Genomic DNA, 14,348 nt, shown 5'->3' on the forward strand with positions numbered 1-14,348 from the left:
AGGGGGACTTTCATCGCTCCAAGTCAAATTACAGTTTACAAGTTTGTTTTCGCAATCTTAAGAGTCTTGTGGCACCAAATGTATTAAGAGCACAAGCTTTTTTGTGAACCACAGTTCACTGGGTCAGCAATGTAATCCATGAAATCTTATTGCCATCATATGCATTTTGATCTTTGAGATGCAATAGGACCCTTTGTTCTTTTTGCTCCAGCTGGCTAACATAATTACCCCCCTTTGGCAATTCCACAATCCAGTTATTTTTAAAGGAAAAACTACTATGCCAGCTGTAGGCTGATATTGTGATATGTAGATCAATGGATTAAACTAGCTGTTAGGCTCCAAAATTATTATACTTGGCTACACAACCACCAGCCTTATCCTTAATTTTTATCTATATGCTTTCCTAGAAATGTGCATAGCTCTCAGGTACCTACTAGCTGGTGCTCTTGCCGTCAGTAGCAACTATGAACTTCCTGCATCTCCATAGCACTTTTAGAGCAAAGGATGGCTTTGTGTTTTTGCTCCAGGGTGGTCCAAGCCCTTTAGATTCTGGATGGACGTTTTAGCCACCATCCCACAAATGTGCAAAAGTGGAAGTTACCTTTAGCATAACTTGTTTTAATTCCTTTACACCACAATTGTGCTGATTGGATGTAGGAATATTTATTCCATTTAAATAAATGCAACCAACTTCCCCAGGAACAATATTTTATTAAGAGATAAAGAAAGTCATTTCAGACACAAATACAAATTCCCATAAATTCAAGTACGCGATATCTACTTTGTGTGTGTATTTGGAAAATGTTACCTAATGGGTTTTTATTACATTTTTTTTTAAAGGAAGGAGTAGTTTATAAAATTGAGCCTACTATAAGACACCTAGGATTCAGTGGAAGAGAGGAGGGCTTCAGGGTGGGTTATAGGTCAGTGGAGACACACACACATCCCACTGCCAGTTTTGATGATGGAATAAGCCTCTGCCCAACAGGTACCACTGAAAAGAAATTCAGAGTAACAAAAGTAATACAGTTTGGCCAAGAAAGGGAGAAAATGAGATGGCTGTTTTTTAAAAAATTAACTGGCTGGAGATGTCTGCTACTGCAGGAGAATGGCAGCTTCAGATTAGATGCCATTAAAAACTCATTTTTCCCATATTTATAAAGAGGCAAAAAAGGAATAGGAATTCCCCTGATCTGGATGGTGGCCCAAACAGCAAGGATAGGTTAGCTATCCTAAAGATACCTAATAAATCATTTATGGATCACAGTTCCTGCTTAAAAAATAAATACTTAATCATAGCTGCTGCAGAAATGTATCATATGTAGGTTAATCTTCACCTCCATCACACAACACAACCACAAATGTACAAGAAATCAGGGTATTTTGCCCTATAAAGACTACTGGCGTACAACTCAAGTTCATAATACATAGCAAAATAGTTCATTCTAAAAGAGGAGTAATGAATACGGCCTTTACAAAACACTGAATTAGCAATACAGAAAAATATCAAAATTCTGATATAGGCCACAGAAGAAGATAGTCACAGCTACACTGAGGTACTCTAAAAATTGTCTTCCTCAACCAGGTGGCCTGCAGATGGGAGATGTTCAAACCATCTGGTGGGCACCAGGTTGGGTAAGGCTGATCTCTAATGTTAAAGTGCACATCACAGCCACTCTTCCCAGGCCTTCCATCTCTGGCTTTCCAAAAGGACAGCTTCTGCTGAACAGAAGGCTACCCTTGCAGCCCAAGGGAGTTCTACAGCCAGAAAGATTATACAAGAAGCTCTAAACACAAAAGCATTGCAACCCAAGTCCATGCTGATCCCGCCATATAATCTAAGTGGAGGAGTAAAAGTCCACAATGCACAGCAACACAGGCATTCTAAGGTGCAGTGCTTTTTTCTAGGGGTCCTCAAGGGTACTCAGTACTGGCACCTCCCCCCCCCAAAAAAAATGTTAAAAGTGTGGCACTTACTGTTAACAACTTCATAGTGCCAGACCTTTATTTTTTTTAAAAAAAGCACTGCTAAGGTGCAATAGACATTGGCACCCCACTTATTCAAGCACCATATCCTAACAAAAGCTACACTTTGCCTTGCAATGCTATGCCTTGAAAACTAGCTAAAGAAGCAATGAAGACAGTCCTTTAGTTAGGGGTGGGGGAGGTATGAGGCCTGTAATGAAACTTACAAATTCCAGCCTCTGGCTCCTTAAGACAATTTACACATCCACCTTCAATGAACAGGACAGCATATAAAGGCAAAGTAGGTAGGGGGCCCAACTCACCTGGAAGTCAAGCACTGGACAAACACATCTATCCATGTGGAAATTCTCCCCAGCTGTGACCTGTTACAAATTGTCCTGTCAGAAATGAAAAGCCCCTCTTGGCAAAGGATGCAATTCTTAAGTAGGTCAGGCTTTACCTTTGGTAGTGGTGAAGAGCAGGGATGCAGAAGCTATGGCCCTCCAGGTGTTATTGGGCTCCCACTTCCATCAATCCCAACCAGCATGGGCATGAGCAGGCACTGTGGGAGTTGTAGTCCAGCAACATCTGGAGGGCCACAGTTTCCTCACCCCTGCTGTAGAATCTTCCCCAATGGTACAGAGATAAGTGCACAACTCTGGACTAGTCATTAGAAATTTCAGGCTTCTATCTTAGAACCAATCAGGTTTTGGAAGTTCTTAACAAGGAAGGGGATTGTCCTGTCACTTAACCAAAACACCCACCCAAAAAAAAGTTTATAAGAAGGGTCTTTTTGGCTTCAGGAGGTAAAACTTAGGAAAACCCAAGTTGTAGAATACTGACTCAGAAAGCAAGTTCTATTAGGTGAAGGTCCCTTTACTGAATGAGGTGGCCAACTTCTGCAACTACAAAGAGCAGACTTGGCAGCTCTTTGTCTGGAATGAAGCCGAACACACTTTTGTTCTATACTGACCAGCAGTCCTTTTATTTCAAGAATGCAGCCCAACTCACCAACATTCACAACTACAGACTGGAATATGCCACAGTGCCACACACCAGAGCCCTGAAGGGCATACTTGCATGAAGTGCCCCACACACTGAGGCAGGCAGCCTCCCATTCATCAGTCACGAAAGTATGTGGCATAAGTAACAGGCAGGTGATTATCCAGACCAGTAATGCTGTCACTGAAACTAGTAATGTGTGTGTGTGTGTGTGTTTAACCCAGTCAAACTGATCATTAATGCAGTTTTGCTTACCTCAGAAGAGGAGGCGTGTCAGTCTTAGTGACAAGTTTGAAGTTGCTCAGCTATCTCCTCTGAAAGCAAAACTAGGTGGAACACTTGAAAGAGGGCAATGGGAGAAAACATGGCACTTTTTAAGAGTGGCAAGTAACTTCCAGGGAGAATCTGAAGCATGGACTAAGGTGATCAAGAAGCACCAACATGTTTGTTGAAAGGGGCTGGGGAAAGGTAAGGCAGAAGGATTAGGCCCCTTGTGGATGAGCAACATGGCACAGGGTTGAAAGATTTGGCCACTCTCAGTCAATTCAGAAGTTTCACTCAAAACCTAAAAAACAACAGCTACTATTTCTGCTCCAGGGAGGGACTGATGGAACTGGAAACAAGTACAAAAAGGGTCATCACCAAGGGCTAGGTGGCTTCACTGCGATCGAAGAAAGAAACCTACTCAAAGTAATTCTAACAGATAGAAAGGTCAGGCACAATTGCTTACAATTTTCAAGGTTTTGTACTCTTAAGATTTTATACTGCTGAATCCTACATTACTGTCTACTTGTCTACGATAAAGGATTACAGCTATGCTACGAATTTCACTGTCTTATGCCTTTGTTTAAATATGCCACTTTGGGAGAGTAAACAACCTAGACATTAAGATTCACCACAGCAACTGCAAAGAGCAACCCTGGACAGGATTACTGAATATTATGCAAGACTCCCTCCTTCAATGCTCTGCCAGAAGCAGAAAATAGGCATATGAAAAGCAGGGCTGTGAAACAGGAACTCATCAATGAGCATTTCTAATAAAACTCATGGTAGTAAAGAGTATTCACAGTATAACATGTACAAAATTCCTCACACACTACAAAGATTCCCAAAACAAAAAGGTTTACAAAGACAAAAGTCCAGGATACTCTTCTTTGTATGCCAAATTGCAGTTAAATATTCAAGTTTTGGTCAACTGAAGTAAAATACTCAGTCGTGTCTTTTGCAGTTTCACAGCTCTACGAATCTCCATCCCACCATCTTCCCTTGGTTGAATGAAATGAGCTGCAATGTTGACCATTAAGGCAACTTCTCTCTCCTTGAGGTATCAGTGACTGCAGAACGCATCCCGTTGGAGAAATATACCTGGAGGAAATATGGCAGTTGTCGTATCTTGCATTCCCCAACTAAGGCAATGCAACCAGAAGAATGGGGAGGTGAGAGAGAAAGAGAATGCTTAAAACATTGTCACTACAGGACACTGTGTGACCATTAAGCAGAATAGTTCTTCAGAAGGTTACAGAGGAGCATTCTTCACCTTTCTCTTCAAATCTGGGCTAACACTGAAAAGGTAACACAAATCCATTCTACTTGTCACCAGCAATCACCTGCTTCCTAAAAAATTTCTGCACCTCTGCTCAGGCAAACCAACTAGTTCTTCATGGGTGTGGTTAAGTGAGGCTAAACATAAACGCCATCAGGTGTGTTTAAGTAAACACCATCATTAATTTTAAATACTGTATGATTCAGTTTGCAGAAGGGTAAAATTCTAACCAACCCAAACTGACAGTGTCTCTTTGTAGAACAATTATTCCTACACAGGCACTGCTTGCATCAAGAGCATAATTCATTCCCTAAATGTATTACATACATCCCCCTTCTTCGTGTTTTTTCACTTATCGGTATAGAAAACCAACCTATGAGCTGGAACCAAATACAATATGGTTGGATTTGAGCACACTGGGACAGAAATCCACTGTAGCTTGGAAAGTCTTTATTTCTTGTTTCTTTTATTGGGCTGTTAATTGTTCCCCATGGTTTCAACCAGCATAAACAGAACAGAACCTTGCTAATTTGTATTGAAGATCAGGGGATGCCAAACACCGTGATCAATTGATGATAAGTGAATCAAGTGAAACTGGCAGAAATAGGATACTACAAATTGCTCAGTGTCCGCAGAACAAGATAAACTGCATTTTACTGGTAAATTTAAGAACCACCACTAGGACTGGTAGATATCTGGTTTTCAACATTCCAATCTATGTCTGAAACATGGAGGTTTGGGGAGAGTGAAGATCAGTCGAAGGAGCAGCCACGAGGGAGATCAGGTGAAGGAGCAGTGTGCTCTGCGCACTGTAGATTCCTCCTATCGGAGGCAGGCAAGCCCTCACATTTGGTGTGCAAATTCCTTCCACTCCGCCCTAGACAAAGGGAGAAGGAAGAAGCAGCCCACCCACGATTTCTGCAGTGTAGAGACACTGCAATTACAGTTACGGGGAGGTGCTGAGGCTGGGAGTGGCGTGTTCAGCCATTGGAGGGGAAAGGGAAGGCAGGCGCCCAGCTGCCAGAGGGCTCTCAATTATACTGCCCTCTGGAGTTGTGAAGTCTGTGCTTTGCAATACATTGCCAGCCCAATTATTCTGAAATAGTTCTCACAATGTGGTCTGCAAACTATGTATCAATACATTGCCCAGCCCTAATCACCACCCTGTGTGATTATCTACTAAGAACTAGTGGATGCAGCGAGGACACCATATATCAAGATTTGAGAGACCCTGGAACACTTCAATCCAAAGTAGCAATATTCTGTTTTCTAAAGGATAGAAACTGCTGGGAATGAATGTCACCCTCTCAGTGGATAAGGCCACAAGTTTTGCCATTGGCTATGGGCAGTGAAAAATCAGTAGTCAGTTGGGAATGGGAGGGAACACCTTATTTTGTAACAAAAGGAACCATTAATCCACGGTGCTTTTTCCTCTTCCCCTTTTTCTGCAGCACAACCACCAGTCCTTTTATGCTTCCTATAAAAAAAACACTTCCTTCCAAGAAGAAGCTTCAGTAGATTTTCTTAGCTGGGAGTCGAAGCAAATCCACACAGAACCTAAAGACAGGCGCAGCACTGTAGTAGATGCCAATTATGAGTTTCCCATGAATCAAAGTCATGATCGTCTGGTGGCCGGAGGCCCAGAGTCTATACCAAGGGCCATAGAAAGGATCCGAGATGGCAGGGCACAGCATATTGTTCAAATTCACTTGTGTGGCCTAGGAGAAGGGGGAGAAAAGGATGGTTCATCAACCTTCACAGCAACCAATTTGTTTACCCAACTCCCTTAGCAACCCAGAAGCAGCAAGCCGGTCACTCCCTGAACCTGAACCTCCCATGGCGCTGTTAACAGGCTGGGCAACAGCAGTTGGCCAGATACAGCTTCTGCAAAGAGAGGTGTGACTCAGAAGCACCTGTGCACAAAGCAACATTGCCTAGGTAAGTCACAGTAGCATTAAGCACATACAGACAGTAATTGCTCTTCCAACTACTGGCAGGCATATATAGCAAACATTAATGTTCACTCACCAGTCCCAGAATCTGTAAAACGCTAAAGTGGTAGATAAACATCAGTCCAGTGGATAATAAAGCCCACCAGAAATTCCAAGATGGCTCAGGAGTGTAGACACCTATTAGAAACAGAGAGATGGAGAGAAAGGAAAAGTCAATGTTTCATTGATTGCTACAGTTCCCAAGTACCTAGTGCCTCTTTAATAAGGCACTAATTTTCACACCAAGATTACAAACTGTGGAGCACCATTTCTGGGTCTGCAACCATTAGGGTCTGCACCTTACCTCCAAAAGACGGGGGATACCTCAGTTGAAAACATTAACTTATGAACACATTCACAATTTTATGTCGTGTATGTTTCCAAAGGCATCTGAACAACACACACAGGATTACAGATCCTGGAGCCTTTCAAACCAGACATTCTGAGGATGTAACCAGCAAAAGAAGGCTTCTACTTCCACTACTGCCTCAGACGTAGGATTCTGAGTTTGGAGAATACAGTAGCATCAAATGTGTAGTTGCTGCCAAAGTATTCTCCAAACCTGCTTCTCCTAACCTTCAGCTTCTAGTCCACTCTTGCTGTGTACAACAGCTTTCTACTATCACCACCTGCAAAAACATGGAGAACTTTTTTTTGTTTACCACACAGTAAACAAGACAATCTGATTCTGCACAATGATGCTCCCACACATGGAAGGGAAGCCACTTGCAAAGGAGCAGAAGCTGCTAAATGGGAGGATCAGATCCTGTGCAGGTGGCAGGATCAGGAAGGAAAAGATGTCTTGCAGCGGCGGAAAGGAGGAGAGGCCTGGTGGTAAAGGCATCTCCCCCCCCCACATACACACTTCATCCTGTGAAGATGCAGCTGGCCAGTAGTTCTTTCCATTTCAGTTTCCTCAGGCTTATCGCTCACGTCTGCGTCTCTTTCTTGCCTGACATCCTGCCTCTGACAGCCCCAGATGGCTCTGGGAATCTCAACCCAACCGGTCACTACCATGTATCTGTATCACTATCTGGGGGTGCTTCAACCCAACTCAAACAAGGCACAGATCCCTTCAAAAAGGCCTGATTAGGCTCAAGTGATTTGGGCTGTAGCTGAATCCAGTGCACAGCACAGCCCTGCCAATTAGGCAAAGCTGCCTGAATATTGTAGGAGTCGATGCCATTTACACAACCTTGGCATTCGTCACTGAGCACCTTGACTTCCCAGGAGAGGCGGTTACGTGCGCTTCCAGGGAAGGAAACAGCTTTCAGGCACAAAGCAGCTTATAAGCTTTCTTAGCCAGTGGGTGGCTAAAGGTCAGCACAAGCTTCGGGGGGGGGGGGGCGGATTTTGGAAAGCAGAGTGCCAGACTCCGTGGAGAATCCTTAGAAATCCCAGGAGTGAGCACATGCTTCTTCAGCAGAGACAGACAATGAGAGGAAAGCTTTACTGGGGAGGGGGGAGGCTGATCGATGTGGCCTTTGAATGCACTTCTTTCTTCCCACCCACCCCCCATGTAAATAAATGGTTGCCTATAAAACAAAGGGCAGTGCTTCTCTTGAAGACACTACTACGTTAAATGGCAAAGCCATTTAACGTAGGAAGAACTTTCAATATATAGGAAGAACTTTCTGACAGCTAAGAGCTGTTTGGCAGTGGAGAAGACCACCTTAGAAGGTGGTGGACTCTCCTTCACTGGAGATTTTTAAGCAGAGGTTGGGTGGTCAGCTGTCAGGGGTTATTTAGCATTGATTCCTGCATTGCAGGGGATTGGACTAGATGACCATTTGGGCCCCTTCCAACCTTTCAATTCTATGCTTCTATGAATTCTGTACTGAAGGCAGCCTTCACTGATGGGAGGGGTGTTATTCAAGCAGCTAAAACAGACCCCTTCCACAAGGGTTTCTGAAACACACAAGTTATCTTGAAACGCAAACCTCACCGGTCTCAGTGCTAGAAGAGAACAGGGAGACAGAAAATTTATTTTAGCTTTTCTGAAATGTGTCTGCTTTTAGTGCACAAGATGCTGGCTGGATACCCATGCCTGAACCGCTTTTTGTGTGGAAGCAGGATGATATGAACCTTCGGCCTTATCTACTAGGGCATTTTATTGGTATATACCATATTTTTCACTCTATAAGATGCACTTTTTCCCCTCCAAAAATTAAGGGGAAATGTGTGTGCGTCTTATGGAGCGAATGCAGGCTCCATGGCTTCAGGGATAGCCGCATGAAGCCTCCAGAGGGCAGTGGGAATTCCCGCTGCACTCCGGAGGCTCCACGTTGCTTTTGCTGAAGCCAGGAGAGCAAGACTCTCCTGGCTTCAGGGATAGCCGCCTGAAGCCAGGAGAGTGAGAGGGATCAGTGCATACCGATCCCTCTTGCTCTCCTGGCTTCGCTTCGCTGGAGAGGCGCTGCACAGCTTCCCCTCTCTGCGCAGCGCCCCTTCAGCGAAGCGGGAGAAGGGGCTCCGTTTCTCCTGCTGCTTCGCTGAAGGGGCGCTGAGCAGAGAGGGAGAGATTTTTTTTTTCCTTGTTCTTCCCCTCTAAATCTAGGTGCATCCTATGGTCAGGTGCGTCCCATAGAGCGAAAAATGCGGTAGTTCAGACCCACAAATAGCCACTAACAAATAGCCTGCACCTAGTAGAAACTGCCCCAGAGGCTCCTGACTTACTCCTGGATTTCCAGCACAGGTATATCCCTATTTAAAATAAAAATAAAAATCCACAGCATGCTCAGAATAGTTCCGAACAAATGGTGCATGTTTCAGCCAGCTGGAGAAGGAAGCAAAACATTGGAAGGCTTTCAAATGCAACTCACTCCCTTCTAGCCTTTCATCTTCAGTTTATGGTTGCTTATCTCCTTAATGAAATTCTCCCTTTGGATAGGGCTGAAACTTATTGTTTGCGGCTCCATTAGCAAGGTCGTGTATGGAAATACTGGTGATAAAAGCAGAGGGTGGGAGACGAAGACAACTAAAATTAGGTTAGTTTTGCTCTCTCTCTTTTCATTGATTGATTGCACATATAGACCATTTTTCATCAGTCTTCAAAAGCAATTTCCCTGCTTCCTGGCTGCTCCTCCTGGCCTCTCATTAAGTTTAATTTCCTCCAACCTAGTCCTTCTCCCCCTTCCTCAAACTGCTTCACCACCACTGCTGTGTTCTTTGAACAACTGAAATACAGAAACAGAAGGAGCCATGTTATGCAAAACAAGCAAAACTGCACATTTGGATGCGTGGAATCTTCTAAGGGGCAAAATCCAAATTTATTTCAAGTTTAGTGCTAAATAAATAAAGCATATCACTGCCATGAATTCCCTGTATATTTCTCCCAACACGGATGCCTCAACACTGTTCAGCTGCTTCCAGAGCTTAGGAGACCATTAGGAAGCCAGTTTATTCCTTCACATTTCTAGGTGTGAGCAAAAGCAACATGCAACATTGGAAGCTTCATCCCAGACTGACTTTTTAAAATGTCACTTGCATCAGAAAAGGGATAACATGAGATGACCCAACCCAGGCCAACAGGTAAAGGTAAAGGTGCCCCCTGACCATTAGGTCCAGTCGTGACCGACTCTGGGGTTGCCGCACTTATCTCGCTTTATTGGCCGAGGGAGCCAGCGTACAGCTTCCAGGTCATGTGGCCAGCATGACTAAGCCACTTCTGGGCAGGAGCAGGGACTGAGCAGCGGGAGCTCACCCCGTCGTGGGGATTCAAACCACCGACCTTCTGATCGGCAAGTCCTAGGCTCTGTGGTTTAATACACAGCGCCACCCGTGTCCCACCACACCAGTTTAGTAAACAGATTTTGTCCAAGAATACAGCATGCACCTTATCATTACTACGAAGCTGCAGTTGAGAGGTCTCCCTGCACACCTCTTTCGCTGAATCAAGACTCACAGAACTGTAGTGTAAAAAGGGGCCCCAATGGTCACTGATTCCCACCCCCTGCAGTGCAGGTATCTCAACTCAGACAGAAGGCCATACAACCTCTGCTTAAAAAACTCCTATGAAGGAGAGTCCACCACCTTCCAAAGTTGTCCATTTAACAGTTGAATAGCTTTTCTAATCTGAAAGGTATTCCTGATGTTTAGTCAGAATCTTCTTTCTTGTAATCTGAATCCATTGTTTCAAGTCCTACCTTCTGGAGCAGGAGAAAACAAGTTTGCTCGATCTTCCATGTGGCATCCCTTCAGATATTTGAAGATAGCCATCATATCTCCTCTCACACTCCTCTTATCCATGCTAAACATACCCAGCTCCTTCAACCATTCCTCATAAGCCAGGCATAGGCAAACTTGGCCCTCCGGATGTTTTGGGACTACAATTACCATCATCCCTGACCACTGGTCCTGTTAAGCTAGGGATGATGGGAGTTGTAGTCCCAAAACATCTGGAAGGCCGGGTTTGCCTATGCCTGTCATAGGCCTTGGTTTCCAGAACCCCAATCAATTTGGCTGCTCTTATCTGCACACATTCCGGCTTCTCAATATCCCATTTAAATTGTGGTGTCCAGAACTAGACAGGCAGAATAGTGAGTTCTGTTTTGACTGTAATGATTTATTTGTTTTTAACTGTACGTCATATTGTGGTAACCCACCCTGACAACAATTACTGGAAATATTAACCGTTTTTGTACATGTATTTCTTCTTTAAGAAAAAAAAAATTGTATTGTTTTATGGAACTGCTTTTAATTATTTTTAAACTATCCCTGTTTTAGTATTGTGTATTTTATTGTTGCAGCCCATTGTGAGATTTTTATGGTAAAAGAGCACATAAGGAAACAAACAAACAAACCTAAGTATTTTACAATGTAGGTTAAAAAGGTAAAGGGACCCCTGACAGTTAAGTCCAGTCGCAAACGACTCTGGGGTTGCAGCGCTCATCTTGCTTTACAAGCCGAGGGAGCCGGCATCTGTCCACTTCCGCAGACAGTTTTTCTGGATCATGTGGCCAGCATGACTAAGCCGCTTCTGGCAAAACCAGAGCAGCGCACGGAAACGCCATTTACCTTCCTGCCGGAGCAATACCTATCGTATTTTTTGCTCTATAAGACTCACTTTTTCCCTCCTAAAAAGTAAGGGGAAATGTGTGTGCGCCTTATGGAGCGAATGTAGGCTGCGCAGCTATCCCAGAAGCCAGAACAGCAAGAGGGATTGCTGCTTTCACTGCGCAGCGATCCCTCTTGTTGTTCTGGCTACCGAGATTCAGAATATTTTTTTCCTTGTTATCCTCCTCCAAAAACTAGGTGCGTCTTATGGTCTGGTGCGTCTTATGGAGCAAAAAATACGGTATTTATCTGCTTGCACTGAGTACTTTCAAACTGCTAGGTAGGCAGGAGCTGGGACCAAAGAATAGGAGCTCACCCCGTCGTGGAGATTGGAACCGCCAACCTTTTGATAGGCAAGTTCAAGTGGCACAGTGGTTTAAACCACAGTGCCACCCGCGTCCTACAATGTACCAGTAGGTTAACACATCTTAAATAAAAGATGAATGCCAAAAATACCAACAACCCCCCATACACATTCTCCAAAACACAATTAACTAAACACAGCTTCTTCCTCAGTGTCAGAATAAACATTATACATAAAAATCAGTCACAAAAATGCAAAGGGAGATTCTGCATCATAAAACATAGGAAATAGCTAAATAAAGTATTATCTAGACATTAGGAAATAAAAGAGTATGAATTCCATATTTATACACACAATAGTGAAGAACAAGACAAAAGAAAAACCAACTTGCTCTACGCAGTCACCATAAGTTCATAGCCACAAACAAACACAACTTAGTCTAACTGTGCTGAAGGGTGGTTAAGAAATAATGCTACACACCACCACCAAATCTCCACAGGCCTGCAAGATTTCAGGCGCTTGTCAAGGGACTGTGTTTCATTTTGGAAAAATGAGGCACTGCAGAGACTGTGGTGTCTTTATGGTATATGAATTATTTACACATACATACAACCTGAGCATACAACGGAGAGGTCCACAGCATACATACCCCAAGAAGCTTCTTCTATAGCCACAGTAGCCCTTTAGACTTAAGCAGCCCCCAACCACTGTTTTCAAACATTGCTTTCTCTCCAGCCCACTACTTCCCAACACTGTTGCTTAACTCCTAACTGCCTTTCTAAACAAAACCTTTCCTTAAAACACTGGCATTGTCTTTTTAAACTAAATCCTCAGTTGAGGGACCAATAAAATCCACTGATTTGCAAATGGTGTATGTCCTTTCATCCTTTGGCTTGCTAATGGATCATTAGCCTAAGCTAACACCTCAAAGGGAAATTAAATGACTTAATTAACTCTTAAAACATGTTGATTTCCTTAGAAATCACGTTAGAAGTATCTAACGCAAATATATGTATGAAATATAAGAATGCATTTAGAAAATAAATAAATAAATAAATAAATAAGCAAGCAAGGTAGGTGGTGGAGAAGTGTCTAATACACGATTCAGGCAATTTGCCTTAGTTTTTCACTCAGGCTAATTCCAAAGAGTTAAAACAGGGTTAGGCAACCTAAGGCCCGGGGGCCGGATGCGGCCCAATCGCCTTCTCAATCCAGCCCGCGGACGGTCTGGGAATCAGTGTGTTTTTACATGAGCAGAATGTGTGCTTTCATTTAAAATGCATCTCTGGGTTATTTGTGGGGCATAGGAATTCATTCATATATATTTTCAAAATATAGTCCAGCCCACCACATGGTCTAAGGGACTGGTCCACGGCTGAAAAAGGTTGTTGACCCCTGGGTTAAAAGCTTCTAACACACATCTTAAAACACACTGCTATTGATGACTTTCTAACACTTGGGGGGTCTGATAACACTCAATCCTTAATTAAATTCTAGCACCTACAACAAGCCTTTACAGTGGTACCTCGGGTTACATACGCTTCAGGTTACATGCGCTTCAGGTTACAGACTCCGCTAACCCAGAAATATTACCTCGGGTTAAGAACTTTGCTTCAGGATAAGAACAGAAATTGTGCTCAGGCGGCGCGGCAGCAGCAGGAGGCCCCATTAGCTAAAGTGGTGCTTCAGGTTAAGAACGGTTTCAGATTAAGAACGGACCTCCAGAACCAATTAAGTTCTTAACCCGAGGTACCACTATATATGTTATGCACATGGCTCTCAACTCACACTGAGGTTATGTTCCAGGCATAGTGTGTAAAGCCAAAACTGTGTTTAGTCAAAACACACTGAATGCAATGGTGGGTGGAATTGCCGGAGTATTTTTTTCCCCGGACACCTGTCCGCATTCTGCCCTCTTTCTAATTTTTAAAAATTGTTTTGCTAAGTGCATAAAGCTGAACGTGTGCATACGTTGTGAGTTACCTGTACATACACATAATGTGTGATGCTACTGTGGGGAGGGGGATGTTGCACCAGCCCTCTTGCAACTCTTGCACTCATGGGGTTCAATATCTGTAAATGGTACTCTAAACAAATGGTGGTATTATGCTGAAAAAAGGCACCAAAAGGAGCAACCACATCCTCTTCGACAGAAGAGAGAGCTCTGGCTCCTCCTGCTGGGTGATGCAGGCCACACACACAAGGTTTGAACTTAAAGAGAACTTTCCTAGACAGAGACTGCAATCAAGCTACACATGAAAAGCACATGACTTTCCTCCAACAATCCTGGGAACTGTAGTTTGTCTAGGATGCTGAGAATTGCAGACCTGTAGAGGGTAAACGATTGCTCCCAGAATTCTTTGGGAGGAGTGATGCGCTTTAAATGTTCAGTGCTCGCAACCAGAGGCATGCAGGAACTCTTGTGTGAGACAGGTTGTGATGCAATTGTAAGATAGCCTCAGTGCTCATTTTCACCGCTGCTTTCCTG

At 43.7% G+C, this 14,348-nt stretch overlaps 1 protein-coding gene and 1 long non-coding RNA gene across 8 annotated transcripts in view; one reads left to right on the forward strand and one right to left on the reverse strand.

Annotated features, from left to right (window-relative positions):
- Positions 1–691: 691 nt before the first annotated feature.
- TMEM164 (transmembrane protein 164) overlaps positions 692–14,348 on the reverse strand; it is a 53,220-nt gene continuing 39,563 nt past the window's right edge. For all 7 annotated transcript variants that reach the window (XM_083423974.1, XM_083423973.1, XM_083423975.1 and 4 more), the window contains exons 6-7: positions 6,539–6,639; positions 692–6,228 (exon numbers count right to left, since the gene is read on the reverse strand). In XM_083423974.1, coding sequence (XP_083280100.1) covers positions 6,022–6,228; positions 6,539–6,639 — 308 coding nt within the window. In that variant the 3' untranslated portion in view covers positions 692–6,021. The remainder of the gene's footprint in view (positions 6,229–6,538; positions 6,640–14,348) is intronic.
- LOC310669751 lies at positions 6,255–11,303 on the forward strand. Its single transcript, XR_014507354.1, has 2 exons — positions 6,255–6,448; positions 7,171–11,303. It is a non-coding gene; the product is annotated as an uncharacterized lncRNA (long non-coding RNA).

Source organism: Podarcis tiliguerta (genome assembly GCF_965153285.1).
Source record: "Podarcis tiliguerta genome assembly, chromosome: Z".
In the NCBI taxonomy this organism is placed as follows: domain Eukaryota; kingdom Metazoa; phylum Chordata; class Lepidosauria; order Squamata; family Lacertidae; genus Podarcis; species Podarcis tiliguerta.